The 18,907-nt window shown below is 36.4% G+C and overlaps 1 protein-coding gene across 2 annotated transcripts in view; it reads left to right on the top strand.

Annotated features, from left to right (window-relative positions):
- pip5k1bb (phosphatidylinositol-4-phosphate 5-kinase, type I, beta b) overlaps nt 1-16,114 on the top strand; it is a 57,801-nt gene extending 41,687 nt beyond the window's left edge. For both annotated transcript variants that reach the window (XM_022670576.2, XM_022670577.2), the window contains 8 exons: nt 5,826-6,019; nt 6,243-6,326; nt 7,166-7,214; nt 7,329-7,413; nt 8,260-8,415; nt 9,175-9,310; nt 13,610-13,727; nt 14,682-16,114. In XM_022670576.2, the coding sequence (XP_022526297.1) occupies nt 5,826-6,019; nt 6,243-6,326; nt 7,166-7,214; nt 7,329-7,413; nt 8,260-8,415; nt 9,175-9,310; nt 13,610-13,727; nt 14,682-14,684 (825 nt within the window). In that variant the 3' untranslated portion in view covers nt 14,685-16,114. The remainder of the gene's footprint in view (nt 1-5,825; nt 6,020-6,242; nt 6,327-7,165; nt 7,215-7,328; nt 7,414-8,259; nt 8,416-9,174; nt 9,311-13,609; nt 13,728-14,681) is intronic.
- The last annotated feature ends 2,793 nt before the right edge of the window (nt 16,115-18,907 follow it).

The following is an 18,907-nucleotide window of genomic DNA, read 5'->3' as shown; positions in this document are numbered from 1 at the left end:
CAAATTGTTGGTGCACGTCTTGCTGGAGCATCTGTGACCAAGACAGCAAGTTTTTTGTGATGCATCAAGAGCCACGGTATCCAGGGTAATGTCAGCATATAATACCACCAAGAAGAACCAACCACATCCAACAGGATTAACTGTGGACGCTGTAAGAGGAAGCTGTCTGAAAGGGATGTTCGGGTGCTAACCCGGATTGTATCCAAAAAACATAAAACCACGGCTGATCAAATCACGCAGAATTCAATGTGCACCTCAACTCTCCTGTTTCCACCAGAACTGTCCGTCACCACTATCAATTATTGTGCTCTAAAACCAGCTGTTTCAGTTTCATTCTCCAACTCCTGTAGAACAGCAAAGTATCATCAGATACTACAGAGTTAACAGTAGAGTCTGCCGCAGTTCATCTCCACCCTCATCACACTGATAACAACAAGCCCCGAAGCCGCGCCTCTGATTGAATTGCCCAAATAAGAGGCATGATGTTGCGTCTAAAACGGTCTGTGTTGGGTAATCAGGCTCTCACTGCCCGCCTTGTGTTTTGTCTGCTGGTCATACAATCGTGGCATTCTTCCAGAACACTCCCCCGCCTCTGACTTGTTTACCAACAAACAGGCATCAGAACATTCCTTGCCCTTTCTGCGGCATTCCAGTCCAGACGTCTCTCTCTCGGGGAGAAAAACGTCCATCTATAAGAGTCAGATTCTCTGAAGTTCTCGGTATTCTGCTTTCTTGGTAAAACAGGTTTTTTAATTCCGTCTGTCCTGATCTCCAACCGGCGAGGCGCTAACGGGATCAGCACTAATGCGAGTCACAAGTGAGTCGAGTCAGGAGGAGAGGCGTGATGTCCTCTGAGAGAGAGAGAGAGAGAGACGGGCGGGGGGTCATGGGGGACAGACAGACGGACAGACAGACAGTGTGGGAACTTAGACATTTAGATGTGATGTTGAGGAAGATAAGGGGACTCAATGCTTAACCCCTGTTCTACAGCATAGAGCAAATGACCAAACTAAAACCTTAAAGTACCTTAAAGTACCTTAAAGTACCTACAAACCATTTCACAGAAACATGTGTAGTTACAACACACACATATACTTATTTATACACAGTGATGTAGATGTGTAATCCACACACATACACGCCATCATATCTTTAGGTCATTGTTTTTCTCCTGTTGTCTTTATCCATTTACATTACATTTACATTCATGGAATTTTAACTGACACTCTTATCCAGAGTGACTTACAAGGTTTTTCCTTAAGATGGGCCTTAAGGTGGGCCAGTGTAGTGTTACCCTGCGTTCACACTGGATTGCGGCGAGTCGCTCGTGTCGCCGCACTTTTGTCCCTTGTGGGCGTGTCAAAGCAAAAAACACAAAAGAAAAAAGGCACGAAAAAATTGTATTGCTTCAACAGCCCTTAAAAAATATCATTTATTAAATGTGTGTTTGTATTAAATATGTATTTGTATATAACTTAATTAAAATCAATAAAATGTTTAAAAATAAATAGATTTTAATAAGACATGGTGAATGTTTTTTTATATAACATAAAACATATATATCACCATCCAGTCATTTTCGGTCCTGCTTGAAAAATTTACATTTTCGAGGAAAAATGGGTAAAAAAGGCATAAATATGAGAATTGAGAGTATTGCAGAATACAAATAACAGGGTTAAACTAATAATTTCACTGCAATAAACAAACAAACTCTAATCAATATATTTTTTTTATTTACTGAATCTTATATTATATTGTCATCACTGGAACATAATTCAGGTCTGAAAGGGTTAAATCATTTAAATCACTACCAGAAAAATGATGTTTCTTTACATTTATTTTCATGTTTAATTTTTGGAAGGCTGTATAATGAAGCTATGAAGCTTTAAAGCTAATATAAATTATTATCCAATTTTTTTAGACTTATTTTTAGCACCACATACTGTGGTTAAAAAAAAAACAAAAAGTGGTGCCGGTTACTTAAAATAGCCAATCTGGAGAGACATTTTTGGACGCGTATTTACAGAGATAAGATTAGTGACGGTCAGGAAGTGACTAAGTGCTTTTCAGTAGTTCAAAACAGCCAGAAATCAAGCTTCAGATACCCACACAGCTAAAGAGAAGGTTATAAGAAATTTAGGTTACAAGAAGTTTAGCATGTAATATTACATTTTTTGGATTGCCATTACCTCCCATCTTCAGAGGAATGTTTAAGGACAAGGACATAAACAATCATGAAACAAACAAGAGACAAAAAAGAGAACAAAAGAATGAAACAGTTAAAAGAACAAGAATTTAAACAAAGAATGAAAGGAATGTAAAACAAAACAAAAACTAAAAACAAGAACATCCGTAAAAAAAAAAAAACGGATTAAACTTTCGAAGAACTTTAATTGTAATGTTAAAAAATATATATAATAAGCAAAAATTGTGAACTTGGCCTGTACATTTTTAAATATAACTCGATTTAACTGGTATATTTAATAGAAAACTCATCTAACCTTTTATTATTCACCATGAATTGTTTAATAACAACTGCCGTGTAGCGTATTTATAAGTTGTGGTCATTAATTGTGGGCTATTCATAGAGTTACGATGCTTTCAGGAATGCAGTAGTGAAGTAGGTGAAGTTTTCACTGTTATGTTTCCTGTGGGCGGAGATGTGATGAAGTGTGTTATAAGCAGAAAAGCTGCTGAGTGCTCCTGACTAAGCTTCTGCACTTACAGAGGAACTTACTGCTTCTGTCACACACTCTCCCATACAGAGTATCATACAGAGTATCATACAGTGTATCATACAGCGTAGCATACAGCGTATCATACAGAGTATCATACAGAGTATCATACAGCGCATCATACAGAGTATCATACAGAGTATTATACAGAGTATCATACAAAGTATCATACAGCGTATCATACAGCGCATCATACAGAGTATCATACAGAGTATCATACAGAGTATCATACAAAGTATCATACAGCGTATCATACAGCGCATCATACAGAGTATCATACAGCATATAATACAGAGTATCATACAGAGTATCATACAGCGCATCATACAGAGTATCATACAGAGTATCATACAGTGTATCATACAGCGTAGCATACAGCGTATCATACAGAGTATCATACAAAGTATCATACAGAGCATCATACAGAGTATCATACAGCATATAATACAGAGTATCATACAGAGTATCATACAGCGCATCATACAGAGTATCATACAGAGTATCATACAGCGTATCATACAGAGTATCATACAGCGCATCATACAGAGTATCATAAAGCATATAATACAGAGTATCATACAGAGTATCATACAGAGTATCACACAGAGTATCATACAGCGTATCATACAGCGTGTAACTGAACACGCACTAAATGTTTTCACACACAACACAAACCCCATGATCACATCTGTTAGGAATTTGGGGCAGCACTTTGCTGTAGGGCAGAATTTGTAAACTTATGTTACACCTACTGTATTTTAGGCAAAGGAGTAGTCAAAAATATAAAAATGAGTTGGCACTAAAAGAGCAATAAACAAAACTAACGCTAGGAAGAAGAGCTACTGAAAACTAGGGGTATTTATACTAACAAGACCAGGTGTGTGTAATCAGAAGCCTGGCGAGTTTGAATGCCTTAACCAGAGTCCGGAAGGTCTGGTGTAAGTGCATGCTGGGAGTTGGAGTCTCTAAATAACCTTTTTTTACATCCTAACAGATGTTTTATTTTAGAGAAATAGGTGGAATTACCCTGTTATTAAGTATTATACACTATTATCAGTGTAATATTAGTGTAAGTGCAATAGCACTCTAGTGATTAAACAGACGCTAGTGCTTCAGCTTGGCTGCTTGAGTGCAATAATTCTACACGGCCTAGAAACCACCCACAGTCCAGCCAGGATGTTTTCCAGACTTTTCCAGTGGAAGTTCTGCAGTATTTCTGTTTTGTTCGTCTTATTTTATCTAAACTCACTAGGAGTAAACACGAGGAGCGTGAGGCAGTGCTTCAGCACTTTATTTTTACAGAGAGTGTGATCCTGCTGAACCTGTTTGTGAGAGCGAGCAGCGTCTCCTTGGCGTGGGCTGAGTGTTGGACGTGTTTCTATAAGCATCTCGCTGACAGGTGTATTTATTTATACGTCAGATTTTTTTCTGTATCATTCAGTAAATGCTTAGCAACTTCCCCATTCACTGCTTTTGTTATCAGTGTATTTAGTTTCAGTACTAGGGAATCATAATTAATCTTTCAGGGTTGTCTTACATGCTGTGTTCGCTGCGAGACGACTGTCGTGCACCGACTCTGACCTGGTTCGGAGAATTGTGCCGACCACAGACGCGATGCAAAACAATATCAGGACAATAGTTTGTGGCCTTATTCAAACCAGTGCATTATATGATATGTCCGGAACGAGAACGCCATGCAAAACACAGCTCACCAGAATCCTGCATTTGCCTTCTTACAGTACCTGAGAAAAAAGACGATCTCAGTCTGTGATGATAGGAAATTTAGGAGGAATTTATTTCTGAGAGCATTGACTGGCAACAGAAAAGTCAAAAATAATAAAAAGAAAATTCAGATTAACCCATAAGAGCCTAAATATTGATGTTTTTTTTTCTTATTGTGCTAATCAAAGGTGACCCAAGTAATAGGATTCATTACACTGTAGGTAGAAATATAGATAGTAGGGTTTGAAATATAGATAGATAGATAAACTCTCCTTAAATACCCTTAATTTTGGAAGAAACGTTGATTAAGTAGGTGTCCTAATACATTTGTACATATATATTGCAGTATATAATGAGTCTTCATGAGACTTGAGTCTCCAAGAGGCTTTCGTCATGTGATTCATGTGATTCTGAGGAGGGGAGGGGCTTCATTCGTGGACAAGGTCAAAGTGTTCCCTCCGTTAATACATAACCCGGCTTACATAAATAAACTCAGCATTAACTTTATATATATATATATATATATATCAAACTGACCTTCATATATATAAGAGCCTTTTCTTTTAGAATGTTTCACATCTTCACAACTAAATTGAATTCTACAGCAAAATTGCCTACTCACTGTTACACACACACACACACACACTTACACACACACACACACACACACACACACTTACACACACACACACAAACGCACAGCACACTCTGTGACTTCTGCACTTGTTTCACCCCAGATTCACAGCAGGGAAGTGTCTTGCTTTTCCTGCCTCTCTGTCTCTCTCTCTCTCTCTCTCTCTCTCTCTCTCTCTCTGTCTCTCTCTCTCTCTCTCTCTTTCTCTCTCTCTCTCTCTCTCTCTGTCTCTGTCTCTCTCTCTCTCTCTGTCTCTGTCTCTCTTTCTCTCTCTCTTTCTCTCTTTCTCTCTCTCTCTCTCTCTCCGAGGCAGCTTCGCTTTTTCTCTTCCCCCAGTTTGTGCTGATCTCACTGCTGAGAAACACAGAACACACACACTCAGCACATTGTTTCAGCCGTGACGAAGAGCCCCCTGTGGGCAAAAAATGCTCCCCCTCGTGCCTCTGCTGGAATACTGAGTGGCTGCGTGGTGCAGGACTGCCTTTGTGAAATCTGTAGATGATCTGGAAAGGAAATGCAGCATTACGATACTTCATTGTGATCATTATTTTTATGAAACAAGAAATACCATTTTTAAAATTACACAGAGATCAAGCTTAAGCAGGTCATGATTGAGCTGGTCTGAGATGTGCATGCGCAGATGCAACACAAAATATACTTGATTTAATAAATGTAAAAATTAAAAAAGTTGCTAATATGTGTATATATTTATGTGTGTGTGTGTGTGTGTCCAGGTACTGGAGAGCTTTAAGATAATGGACTATAGTCTGCTGCTAGGAGTTCACATTCTCGATCAGAGCCTGAGAGAAGGAGACGTGAGCGGGGAAGACGGGAAGCGTCCTGTAGGCCAAAGAGTCCTGTACTCCACCGCCCTGGAGTCCATCCAGGGTGACGGCAGAGTAGCCGAGGCCATAACCACAGACGACACGTGAGCAGCTAATTATACAAAAATTATAATTATATATCTATAATCTAAAATACAGGTTTAGTGAATGCATTTACTAATTCAGGAAAATCCTTATTAATATAACCTGGGGATTGGAAATATTTTCTCACACATCATTTTAAAGCAGTTTTGTTCACAAAACATTTTGAGTATTACAAGTTTTAAAAGTCTTACTGATGCACCCCTGTATTGATTCCTTCTTCAGGATGGGAGGCATCCCAGCCAGAACAAACAGAGGCGAGAAGCTGCTGATTTTCCTGGGAATAATCGATATTCTGCAGTCATACAGGTAGAAAAACACTGTGCCTCCTACTATATAACAGATGTTGGTAAAACAAAGCACTTTATAAACGGCTCTGGGGAAAAAATAAGTTTCTTTGATTTTACCAAATTGAAAACCTCTGGAATATAATCAAGAGGAAGATGGATGATCACAAACCATCAAACCACCAAACTGAACTGCTTGAATTTTTACACCAGGAGTAAAGCAGCATAAAGTTATCCAAAAGCAGTGTGTAAGACTGGTGGAGGAGAACATGATGCCAAGATGCATGAAAGAAAAACTGTGATTAAAAACCAGGATTATTCCACCAAATATTGATTATTTCTGAACTCTTAAAACTTTATGAATATGAACTTGTTTTCTTTGCATTATTTGAGGTCTGAAAGCTCTGCATCTTTTTTTGTTATTTCAGTCATTTCTCATTTTCTGTAAATAAATGCTCTAAATGAGAATATTTTTATTTGGAATTTGGGAGAAATGTTGTCTGTAGTTTATAGGATAAAACAACAATGTTCATTTTACTCAAACATAAACCTATAAATAGCAAAATCAGAGAAACTGATTCAGAAACTAAAGTGATCTCTTTACCAGGTGTTTAAATGGTTGTGCCAATTCGTTGGGTGAGGATTCATCCCTCCCACTTCTAACTTTATTCCAAAAATGGAAAAGTAACACTGGAAAACGAGCATTACTGGTACAAAAGAGAAATAGGATTGGGTTTTAAAAGCTTTCCTCTAATGTTGCCCACTAGTTGGTTTTAGCTTTAGAGAAAATCACTATTCCTGGGTTTTATAAAGCCCTCTCAGCTCCAGCTAAAGCCCTCTGTTCTGTTCTTTTCCACTAAGGTTCATCAAGAAGCTGGAGCACTCCTGGAAAGCCCTGGTCTACGATGGTGTAAGTTGATACGGTGCAGATAAGCCCGTCTCTAAGAAGAGGCTTCCTTGTTCGTGTTGCATTATGAAATCCACAGTGTTGATTAAATCCTCTCTCTCCCTTTAATATCCGTAGGATACGGTATCCGTACACAGACCCGGCTTCTACGCAAACAGATTTCTCAAGTTCATGAGCACCAGAGTCTTCCGGAAGATTCAGGGTGAGTGAAAAAACTCAAAACTAAAAACTGCAGCGCTCTTAACGGGGCCATTTCAGCTGTGTTCAGAAATCTAGAGCTAAATTTGATTATTTATGTCTTATTTATATCTTATTTACACAGATTCAGCATAACATTATGACCACCACCTTGTTTCTAAACCTATTATCTATGAATTTAACTCTAAGCTGAGCGTATAGGACACTTTGTATTTTTATAATTACAGATTGTAGTTCTGTTTGTTTCTCTGCTTAGTTTATTATTATCCTCCTAATACAGTTGTACTAGATAGATAGATAGATAGATAGATAGATAGATAGATAGATAGATAGATAGATAGATAGATAGATAGATAGATAGATAGATAGATAGATAGAATTTCTAGAATGTCTAGAATGCTAATTCTACACATTGTCTCCACACAAAATTATTCATTGATTTCAACAACTCTGTTTTTACAGATTTTTATTTTTTTTATTTATTCTTTATAAAGAAATGAATAAAAAATGTACATGTTTTGATCAAATCAAATCAGTACACTTGTTTTTTTCAGTCAGACCTTAATTAAACGGGTCTGTTTTGCGAGAGTTTAGCCTCATTTCTGTGTAGTGTTGTGTGATGAGAGGCTCGGGGAATAGGGTTTAATTTCATCATCTATTTATGAGACACAAGATAATAGAGTTACATCATAAATGTTGCAGCTAATTTGGGACAGAAGCTTTGGGAATGTTAATAATGATGATTCTCTTTCATAAGAGACATTTCTAATCTTCTTCTTCATCTCTCTCTCTCTCTCTCTCTCTCTCTCTCTCTCTCTCTCTCTTTCTCGTCTGTATTTTTCCAATGCAGCAAACCGTTACTCTCCGTCGAAGAGAACTCGTAACTCCATAGTCCCTCTCAAGTCTTCCTCTCAGGAGCTTCTCTCCAGTCCGAAGGAGGAGAAGGTGGAGGAGAGACCGGACCGGCTGAGTGGAGCTCGCAGTCTGGCCAGTCTGGACGGACACGGTTAGAAAACCCTCAATCACTTCATTACAGCGAATAAAGACATACAGTAGTGCTGTAAAAAGAAAAATAATAAAAAATTATAAGGAATTTTGTGATTAATCATGATTTATCACATCTTTTCGTCTTCTTAAGACTTCTTTAGGCTTTTAATAGCGTGTATTATTTAATAATGTAATAACGTACAAAATTGTATACAAAATAAAGCTGTGTTATACGTTTTATATATTCTAATTTTAAACAAATCTTAAGCCAAATCATCTTTCAAAATAGGGAATACATTTTTCCACGAGCCATAAGTCATGAGCTTTTGCTGACATGAGCTAATAAAATGAACTTAATGGGCGGGGTTTATTATTTTCAGCAGCCAAGTAGTATCCATTCTTAAAAGAGAAGCGTAACTAAGAAAAAAATACTGGAAGCAAAAAGTGATTATTTATGATGGTAAAACACAAAACGTAGTATATAAAGTATTTATTTTCAATATTAAACATCATGTTTACAAACTTGATTTTAAAATAAAAATAAAATCTATTTTAATATCAATAATAGTCCTCTCGTTTTCCACATTTTAATGCCATGGTTAATATTCTGTAACTATAAAAAATTATTCAGCAGCTCGATTTAAACTAATATCTGACGTATGCAGAAGTTGGTCGAGCCCATGATGAATTAAAGTGGGGTATAAATTAATGATGATGATAATAATAAATAGTAAATAATATATGATTTTGCTCTATTATCACTTGTTTATCTCCTCAGTGTTCGGGTCTTATCAGCGGCCGGACCTGGTGGCCGTCACGCCGTCGTTAGGAGAAGCTTCTTCTGTGGGAACCTCCGTCTCCTCTTCCTCCATGTTCGTCAGCGACAGATACCTGGAGGCCAGATCAACTGACATGTAAATCACACACACACACACACGCATTACACAAACCAGGCACGCTGTTCAGATACCTGTAACTCCTACACACCTGCACAGACCCCACCCCATTACTCATCACCAGCAGGGTGGGGCTGTTTCCACGCCTTCCTAAAGAACTATATTTAACATATCATTAAATATAGCTACAGTAACCCATATATATATATATATCTTTTTATACATACACATTTTTATGATATATATTTTACTAAAAAGTTAATATAAAATCCATCGCTCTATATTATTATATTATAGAGTTAACTATTAGAATATTGTTAGATATTACTACTAATAATAATAATAAGAAGAAGAAGATGAAGATGAAGAAGAACTAGGGGGGAAAGTGCTAAACACTCATAATCAAAAAATAGTAATAAGGTAATAATAAGTAATAAGCTAATAAGGTTAAAAAAATGAAAACTGATGCCCCTCCAGCAGTTTAGAGACACTTTTGATTGTTTTTCTATGTTAAAATTTCCAAACCCAAAAATGTCTGTTGTACACCGTACCATATATCTCCAAAAATCACAAGTAATGTAAATCAGTACAGTTCCTACGATTCTGCTTAATTCTGTGTTTCCACATCGAAAGCTTAAAAAACAAAATAAAAATGCGAATAGAATAATAATAATAAAAGAAGAGGAAGATTAAGAAGAACGGTATAATCAGTCAGTGGTACATTCATATAAAAGGAGAAGAAGTACACATAAAGAAAATAAATAAATGAGTAAATACGTAAATATAAAAATAGGCTCTCATAACTAAACTTGATTGTTCATTAGAAGTACAGTATAAGACATCAGATTCCACATCAGTGGACGATGTATTGTCCCAGAAATTATTTTTGTAATTGTAAGACAATTAAATGCCACTGACATAATGATAACAGAATAGCTTAAAAAAAACATTTTTTTAAAGACAGCAAATTTTGACTTAATCATTTATTACAATTAGTTTGGGAATTATAGACTTATTTCTTCACCCATTTTATTTCACACTGTGTGTATGTTATGGAGTCACAGTTATTGAAGTTATTGACTGGCTAAAATACTGTTCACTGTATATATATATATATATATATATATATATATATATATATATATATATATATATATATATGTGAACAAACATACAAACAAACACAGTAGACGATAAACACAGTATCACAAATTATTAAGGTCATGTTCATTTATTGTACAATAAATCGATATTGCAATTATTGTGACAGACCTAATTCCACAGAAATCATCACAAATCATTTTCCCAGCTTGTTCTGTTAATATTTTACCACAACAGAGTGTGTAACTGCTGCTAAATTACTTAAAGTATGTCATTTATACAGTAGGTTGGGTGTGGAATATGCCTTTTGTATAAAAAGTAAACTTTTTGTATAAAAGTAAACTGTATAATCTGATATGCTGTGTTATTTTAATAGCAACAAGGTTTAACACACTTCCTAAAGAAAAGAGATCCTGGCCGTACACCTGTTTAGCAGGGAATTAGCTTTTCTAAAGAGCTGCTGAATGTTTTATTAGACCCCTGAGGGAGCTGACAATTAGCCCATTGTTACGCTGAAACTAAATGAGCCAAATGCCATTTGGTGCTACGGCAACTTATCCCACACTTCTGTGGAAAGCGTGACATTCAGGTAGCTGGCCTTTGTCACCTGTTGCCTTGTCACCTCACACAATGCAGAATGCGGCTCATCCGGCGCATAATAACACGCTGTCAGACGTGAAGGCAAGGTGAACACAAGGGCACGCGACTGTTTTTCTCCTTTATCGAGCAGCGCGTATCTATCCTCCTGTAACCTGGAAAAGTAAACACACATCAAGAGCTCTTTCAGCTCCGACACACAGCAGGGCAGCCAATCAGAGCAGAGGTCATTTACGTATATCAGTCTTAAAGTGCAACTTAACTTGCTGGTTATAGCTGACCCCAAATATAAGCTCATATTTGAAAAGTGCTAAAAAAAAAATGTGAGGAGTAGTTTGGGAGGGGCACTGGGTGATGTATGGGTTTAGGGGCGGGGCAGGAGGGAGAGCTGATTGGATTGGCACATCATCCACGCCTATAGCAGCACAGTTAAACCTAAGAGGGCGCAGCAGAGGCAGATTACCACAAATAACCACAATAAAAGTGTTTTTTAAAGATTAGGAAATGTTTATAAAAGTTTTAAGCAGGACTGGTGTGTTTCATTACTTTTAAAGGAGGAACACGTTCAAGCTATTAATGAAAAAAAGTGATTCAGGGTTTAGTTTAGTGGCTTCTTAAAGGCACAGTAACAAAAACATATTGGTAAATTCTAAAGCAGTGCTTTTCACACCTTTTAAACAGGACAATCTCATTATATCTCAAACAGACAGTACTAGTCTAGCACTTCACCTTTAAACAAAGACTACTAAGTAATAAACGTCAGACAAGAGCAGAGTTTATACTATAAAGAGTATAGTTTTATTGTGTGTGCGTCAATGTGCACCCAGGCAGGGAGAGAAAGCAGATAACACCATTCACAGTATATTTTCATTCTTAATAGTCTTAATAATTTGTTTAATAATATATAATCATATTTTTACATTTTTTTTAGCTTATCGGAGACCCCCTACAAAGGGACAAGCGATAGCCCTTAGGATTAATATGATTTATAGAGACTTGTTAGGATTTTAAGGCAAAATATTTTCTATCTAAGATACTTGAGAAATATCTTTAAATATCTTTAAAATTATTATTCTGTTGTCGTTGAACTGAAATGCTATGTCTACAAAATGGAAAGTTACAGGTAAATGTTATTAAAGTCATCTTGGAGCGAACACTGTAGAGCAAAGAGCTCAAATAACGGTAAATATCATCTGGTAGATTATCATTACATAATCTGAAGTCAGTTATATAGTGGAGGTAATGTGGTACAGAGTTGTGATTCAGCTTCAGGCAGTATTTGATTGGGTCCAGGGCTCACCTGTGTTAATGAACAGCCCAGGTGAGTGAACTGTTTTACTCCAAGAATGAAAGGTTAAGAGGTATTCAGGTTATGAGCTGCTGTAACAGTGATAGCTCAGGACATTACTGCAGGTAATAAAAGCTAAGCGCATTCTTCAGCTGAAGTCGATGCTTTAGTTGGCAGGGAAAATAAATATTACAGAAAAGGCGGGAAGCAATGAGGCGGGTAGAGAAAACTACTATAGTATATTAGAATTAGATACACACATTATAAAAATGCTGTTTTCTATGTGTGATGCACAGAAAAAATAACTCTAACATTCTACTATAAAATCTACATCGCAAATAAATCTGATTAACTAAAATATTTCATTGTTTGTTTTTATTCCCATTGCATGTAAAGCCTGTGTGTAATACCATCCCTAAAATATAGCTGTTACTTTGCCTCAAAGGCTGTAAAACTACTGTTTTTCAGTGTTTTTGCAGTGGGCGGGGCCAAGCTACTGTTTCATTGGTTCATAAATTTGTTTATTGGCTGGTTCATGGTCTATTCTAATGGACAACAAACAGCTCTTAAATAGTGTTCTGTGCAAAAAAACATTTAAAAATAAAAATACATGATGTCTATTGTACTGCATCCAGATCTGAAAATGGTAAATATTCAAATAGAGTTTACTTGCAATACCAGTTCACAGCAGTGCATTATATGGTATTCTGTTACTGTCTGATGTTTATTACAGGGAGCTTTTTAGTCTATGACAGTCTTACATGTATTTAATTGTAAAGTTCTTTCTAAAATACTTTTTTAGCCAAACATAACGCATGTGATTAATTTCGATTATTTAATCCCAAAGAATGTAAATAGTTTTTATTTATTTTTTTTTTAAATCACTTTATAGCACCAGTTATTCTTCTACTATGACATTGTTTTTCAAGAGCAGAAAATGTCATGATACTAGAAATGCACTCCATATATCTCCATATATCCAGGATTAAAGTAAAATAAATGATACTGGACAGATATAATCTGTATCTAGTAGATATATAATAGGAAATGAGAACTTTTGAGAATTTGAGAATTTTTCTTTTGATAAAAACAGTAAAAAATTAGTACCCTGATGTGATAATTAGGGGTGGGTGATATGGCACCATATTTCAGGCTATAATATAAATAAATGTTGAAGATATTATTGCATATGATACAATATGGCACACACTTCATACTATCTTGTAATGTTAATATCAGTTCAGTTCAGAGTGTGTTTTTCTTGTGTGTGTGTGTGTGTGTGTGTGTGTGTGTGTTTGCTTGTTAAATACTGGTGAATGTCTCTGTTGCAGATGTGACATTGGCTCCTGTTCTACTTTTACGCTGGAGGACAGCGCCATCTGCCTGACGTCTGAGCAAAGCACCATAGACATGGACCGAGACGATGGATCAGTGCTGGACGTTTACTTAGTGAGTATATATAACCTGACCAGCATTATGATCCTCTGCTTCATTAACTACTATTCATAATTCTGCTGCATATCATTATAACTTTTCAGTATTATTTCATATCCTTACATAATACACAACTATACAGTTATTAAAAAAAAAGAAATTGCATTTACGGCACATCAGAAGTCAGATGCTGGAGCTGGGATCACACCTGAGTTGACAGGCTTTTTTAGTTGAACATTTAGAAACTGTAGTATTTTTAGTATTTCTAAAAAACAGCTATACAGCACTGTGTGTACGACTGATTTATTGAATTGTATAACTGTAATGTTATACAAATGTTATACAAATAGCTGCAATGTGCATTGCAGCTATGGTGAATTTTGAATTTGGTGTTGGTGAGGCTCTCACGTCTTTCCTTTAGGAAATCCAAACAGCAAAATCTCTGATTTAATATAAAAATATAATATTTTTATTTAATATTGTCATTTAGAGCATTTATTTGCAGAAAATGAGAAATGGCTGAAATAACAAAAAAAGATGCAGAGCTTTCAGACTTCAAAAAATGCAAAGGAAACAAGTTCATATTCATAAAGTTTTAGGGGTTCAGAAAGCAATAATAATATAATAATAATAATAATCATGTTCTCCTACACATAAGCAAAATGAGTATGAGGCGGGAGCAGGCGTGCGATTAACAGAAGCGATTTTTGGCAGGAACAGGCGGTAACGGGACTAAAACAAGTGGGAGCAGGCAGGACAGATTTAAAAAAGCAGTCTCGCGCAGAGTTTGTTCTTTATTAGGTTATTATTATTATTATTATTTCGAACAGTGATTCCAAACATTTGAATGCTAGTGTAAGCTATAATTCACATTATTCGTAGTTAAACTTCTTAGACGTTTCTTATTATTACGGTTAAAAGATGCAATCCTTCCTAATATTGTTTGATTTTTGTGTTTTGTGTTTTCAGTAAAGTGGCGTGAGAGGTGCTCATCAAATCCTTCCTCATCATCCTTCATCGCTCATGTCCTGAGCGCTTATCCTCCAAGCTGCTCCGGGATTTTACTGTCCTGACTTCTACTGACCAAAGAGATCAGAGAACAGCCAGCTGTCAGTCAGCGGCAGACGGAGAAAAAGACATTCCTCAACAAGACGTTTCTCCTCCTTTCCCAAGAAAGTGTATTGGGAGAGGCTGTGCTTTACTAGAGGCCGGAGGCTGGACGGCCTGATTCTGCAGCCCAGGGGCCAAAGCATCCACAATCATCACTTACTTACTGTGCGTGAATGTGTGTGTGTGAATGCCTGAGTGTGTGTGCATGAATGAGAGAGACTCATGTGGTAATGGTTTGTGATCTCACAACTGAAAGGCTGCTTTGCCTAGAACAGAGCTTCGTGTTCCTGCAGATCTACTGCTGTTTGGTTCCTGCATCCTGTAGGATCTCCACAGCCTCTAAGATCAGACCGATCCTCGTCAGGACTAGACCTGTCATGATAACTTGGATGATAACGTTGGTTTTTTGTTTTTGTTTTGGACACTACATGAAAAATTCATTAGGTCAAAGGCATAAAACGGCGATAAAACTATAATAATATTGTTTAGTGCAGTTGTATGTATTTATGTATTGTATTATTTATTTATTATAGGCATTATGAAGAGTTCATTTGCAAAAAAAAAAGACAGATAAAGGCATGTTTCAAAAATAGCACCTATCTGTTTTTGCAAATGATTGACTTGTCATATTGATGACATCGTCGCTGTCCAATGAAAAACATTTCTATTGATCCGTTCATCAAGAAATTTTAGCACAGTGTAAGGGACAGTTTGTCTGTTCAAATGATGTAGTAAACTAAAAAATAGACAAAAATGGAGATAAGTGTTTTTCATAGGACAGTGACGATATACACTATATCAGCAAAAGTATTTACTCATCTTCCTTCTCACACATATGAATTTAGCGACGTCCCATTCTTAAGGCTTTCCACAAGGTTTAGGAGTGTGTTTATGGTTATATGCATTTTTGGTCATTCTTCCAAACACTTCCAGAAGTTCCAGAGGTTTGTCATCCCAACAGTGTTCCATCAGGGTAATTTCAGGACATTAACCTGATGAAGGCCTGTCAGGTTCTTCCACTCCAAACTGGCTCATGTATATGTTGTAATGAAGCTTGTTTGTGCCCTAGTGAGCAGTAGTCATGTTGGAAACGATGAGAGCCCTTCCTCAAACTGTTTCCACAAAGTTGGGAGCATTGAATTGCCCAAAATCTCCTGGTTCATTATTTTTGATTGGTGAGTGAATACTTTTGCCAATATAGTGTAATTGCAGTAAACAGCATTATTGTGTTTATGACCATTTTACACCTTTGACACAATGATAATGTAAAAACACACATTGGACTTAAATCTACTTAATTAGTGAAACCTAAAAATAAAATAAAATAGCATACTGTCTTAATCACATTAATAATAATCACGCTTTACCATAACAAGCAATACTGAATGTAGAAAATCTCACGTTCATGACGTGTACAGTAGCATAATTATTGTGACAGGCCTAGTCAAGTCATGTGTCGTTCTAAAAAATATCGTCTAATGAAAAGCAAAAAAATATATAATGCATAGACACTTTATATCCTTTACATTTTTCCTGCTGTTTGTATCTCTGCGATATCTAGTAGACTAGATTTCTTCCTTCTGAGGCCCAAAGATGAGCTTGTCAGGGGTCCAACTACTCCTGAATTTCTAGCTTTTCATAAATGACACAAAGTACATTAGGAGAAAGCATCAACCAATATTAATATCTGAATTCAAAAAATGTTGGGAATGTTTTTTGCACAGACAAATCGCTTGTTATAGACGTATTTAATGCCAAATATTACTTGTGTCAAACTCTCATTGTCACACACGTGCATTTACATATCTGTCTGTTCAGAAACATGCATTTTTGTAGACGTTTGAAAATGAAGGACTTTTGCTAATGTGTAGATACAAAAAAATATATCATAAATATTTTATGATAGGGTGGGGAGTGTTTCATATCTGTAAATCCATCCGTTCTACTAGAAGATCTTTTTCATATTGAAGCATCCTGTTACTTGCTTATTGTTATTTGAGAGTTATTGAGTTTTTAGAGAGTGGACCATAGAATAATGGCATATCATTATTGCACCTTTGTTGGTTCTCAGAGCATAATTTATTAAATCACTATCAATAAACAGTGTATATTGTACACTTTGACCTGGTGGTGTTGTTTTTTCCCCTGTACATCATATCCAACTGTTATATTCATTGTATTATATTAAAAGAAAGTGTGCTGAAGGTAAGTGTTGATAATAATATTGATAATGTTATGTATGTGGACTAAATGAGGAAAGAGAATAGATGTTTAAAAATCTGATTTTGATACTTCATACACAGTAAAATGAGCATATACAGTCCCACTTTACAGAGAGTAAAAATTACACTGATAGCAATGTTAATATGACAGACACTGAGTGTGCTGTGTAAGTTACCATTTTACACATGCTAGTGTTTTTCATTAGTGCAAAATCCTAAAGTGTTAATTTTACACTACTTCGGAGCATATATGGTACCACTCTACAAAGTGTAAAAATGACACTAATAGCAGTGTTATTTATATGTTCAGTGTTAATATATTGGCACTGTGCAGTGTACCATTTACTCATTATAGTGTTGGTCATTAGAAAGATTAAAAATATTAAAGTTAACTTACACCCTTTGAATATGGTCCCACACAACAAAAAGTAAATATTACAGTATAAAAAGTGTTAAACTTATTGTCATTAAATGACATTGAACAGTGATAATTAAATAAAATAAAGACGAAAACATATTATTTTTATTGTTCAGGTTATTGGTAGTTTTTATTTAAAATGCATCACATTTAAACACATTCATAGATATGAATTAAGATGCAGTAGGGTCAAACACGGGCGATTTCTAACGCAGCGCAAAACTTAAAAGCTATTGAGTAGTTTAAGGTGGACCAGAAATAAAATCCACCTTAAATGGGAGCTTCAGAAGTTATCTAGCTAGCCTAAGTTAACGTTACATGCTGGGACTTCGAACGCCAGAATTGTGAACGACCGCGCCATTTAGCTGGATAGCTAGCGCTGGTTTCCTGAACGAACTTGTCCATTTCACCTCAGCTAGCTAGCTAGTTAACTTAAGCTTGTTGTTGTTTTTTTGGCGATAAGTTGCCCGTTTCACTAAAGCTAAAGCTAAAGCTAGCTAGGTTAGCCAACCTAGCCTTTTCTGGTAAGAGGTTCCCCATTTAACCCAAGCTAAAGCTAGCTAACGCTACGCTTTTTGTTTAACTTGTGAGAAGTCTTCCGCCTCACGTCAGCTAAGTTAGCTAACCAGCTAGGTTTGCTGTTTCTTTTAAGAAGTCCCTATTTCACATCAGCTAGCTGAGCAAGTTTAGTTGTTTAAGAGGAACGTAGGTTAATTCTTCTCCTCAGCTAGCTTAGCTAGCTGCAACAACAAGGAGTTAACAGTTAAAGTTGTTACTGGACTGCTATTCTGTGTTTAACCCTCCTCTTTTATCCGGGCTTGGGACCGGCAAAGTGACCTTAAAAGAGACACTTTGGCAGAGTTACTAATTTATTATTTTTTTTATATAAATTTTTCTCCCCAACACAAGTGCGCCACTAGACGGGCAGCAGATAGTGGGGAGCGTCAGCAGACATTTTTTATTATTATTTTTTTATATATATATATTTTTTTTTAATATTTATTTTTTTAATATTTTTTTCTCCCTAACACAAGTGCGCCATAAGACAGGCAGCAGATAGTGGGGAGCGTCAGCAGACATTTTTTTTTTATTTTTTTATTTTTATTAATTTCACCTGGAGCTACAGGTAACTCACAGTTTTTAAGCTAGAATCGTGGCTGGCTCACCGAAATAGGCCATACACTTTACCGAGGATGCCCGACTTTGCAAGGATGTCCGGCTGCTCTGGAACGGTCTTAGAGAGTTCTTCCATAACCAGCTGTTTTCTTACAACCATGAGGGGCAACATGGTTCTCTGTTTTTCTAACAGCTCCTCGGCTTCCTTTAAACGCTCCTCAGCCTTCTTGTACAGCTCCTCAGCCTTTTTCTCGCGCTCCCTAACCTTATTCTCCCGCACAATGAGCCTTGCCAGCTTACGCTGTCGTACCTGAAGCCTCTTCTCCCTC

Source organism: Astyanax mexicanus, chromosome 12 (assembly GCF_023375975.1).
Source record: "Astyanax mexicanus isolate ESR-SI-001 chromosome 12, AstMex3_surface, whole genome shotgun sequence".
Lineage (NCBI taxonomy): Eukaryota > Metazoa > Chordata > Actinopteri > Characiformes > Acestrorhamphidae > Astyanax > Astyanax mexicanus.
The sequence above is the reverse complement of the archived record's forward strand: the minus strand, read 5'-3'. Positions and strand labels throughout refer to the sequence as shown.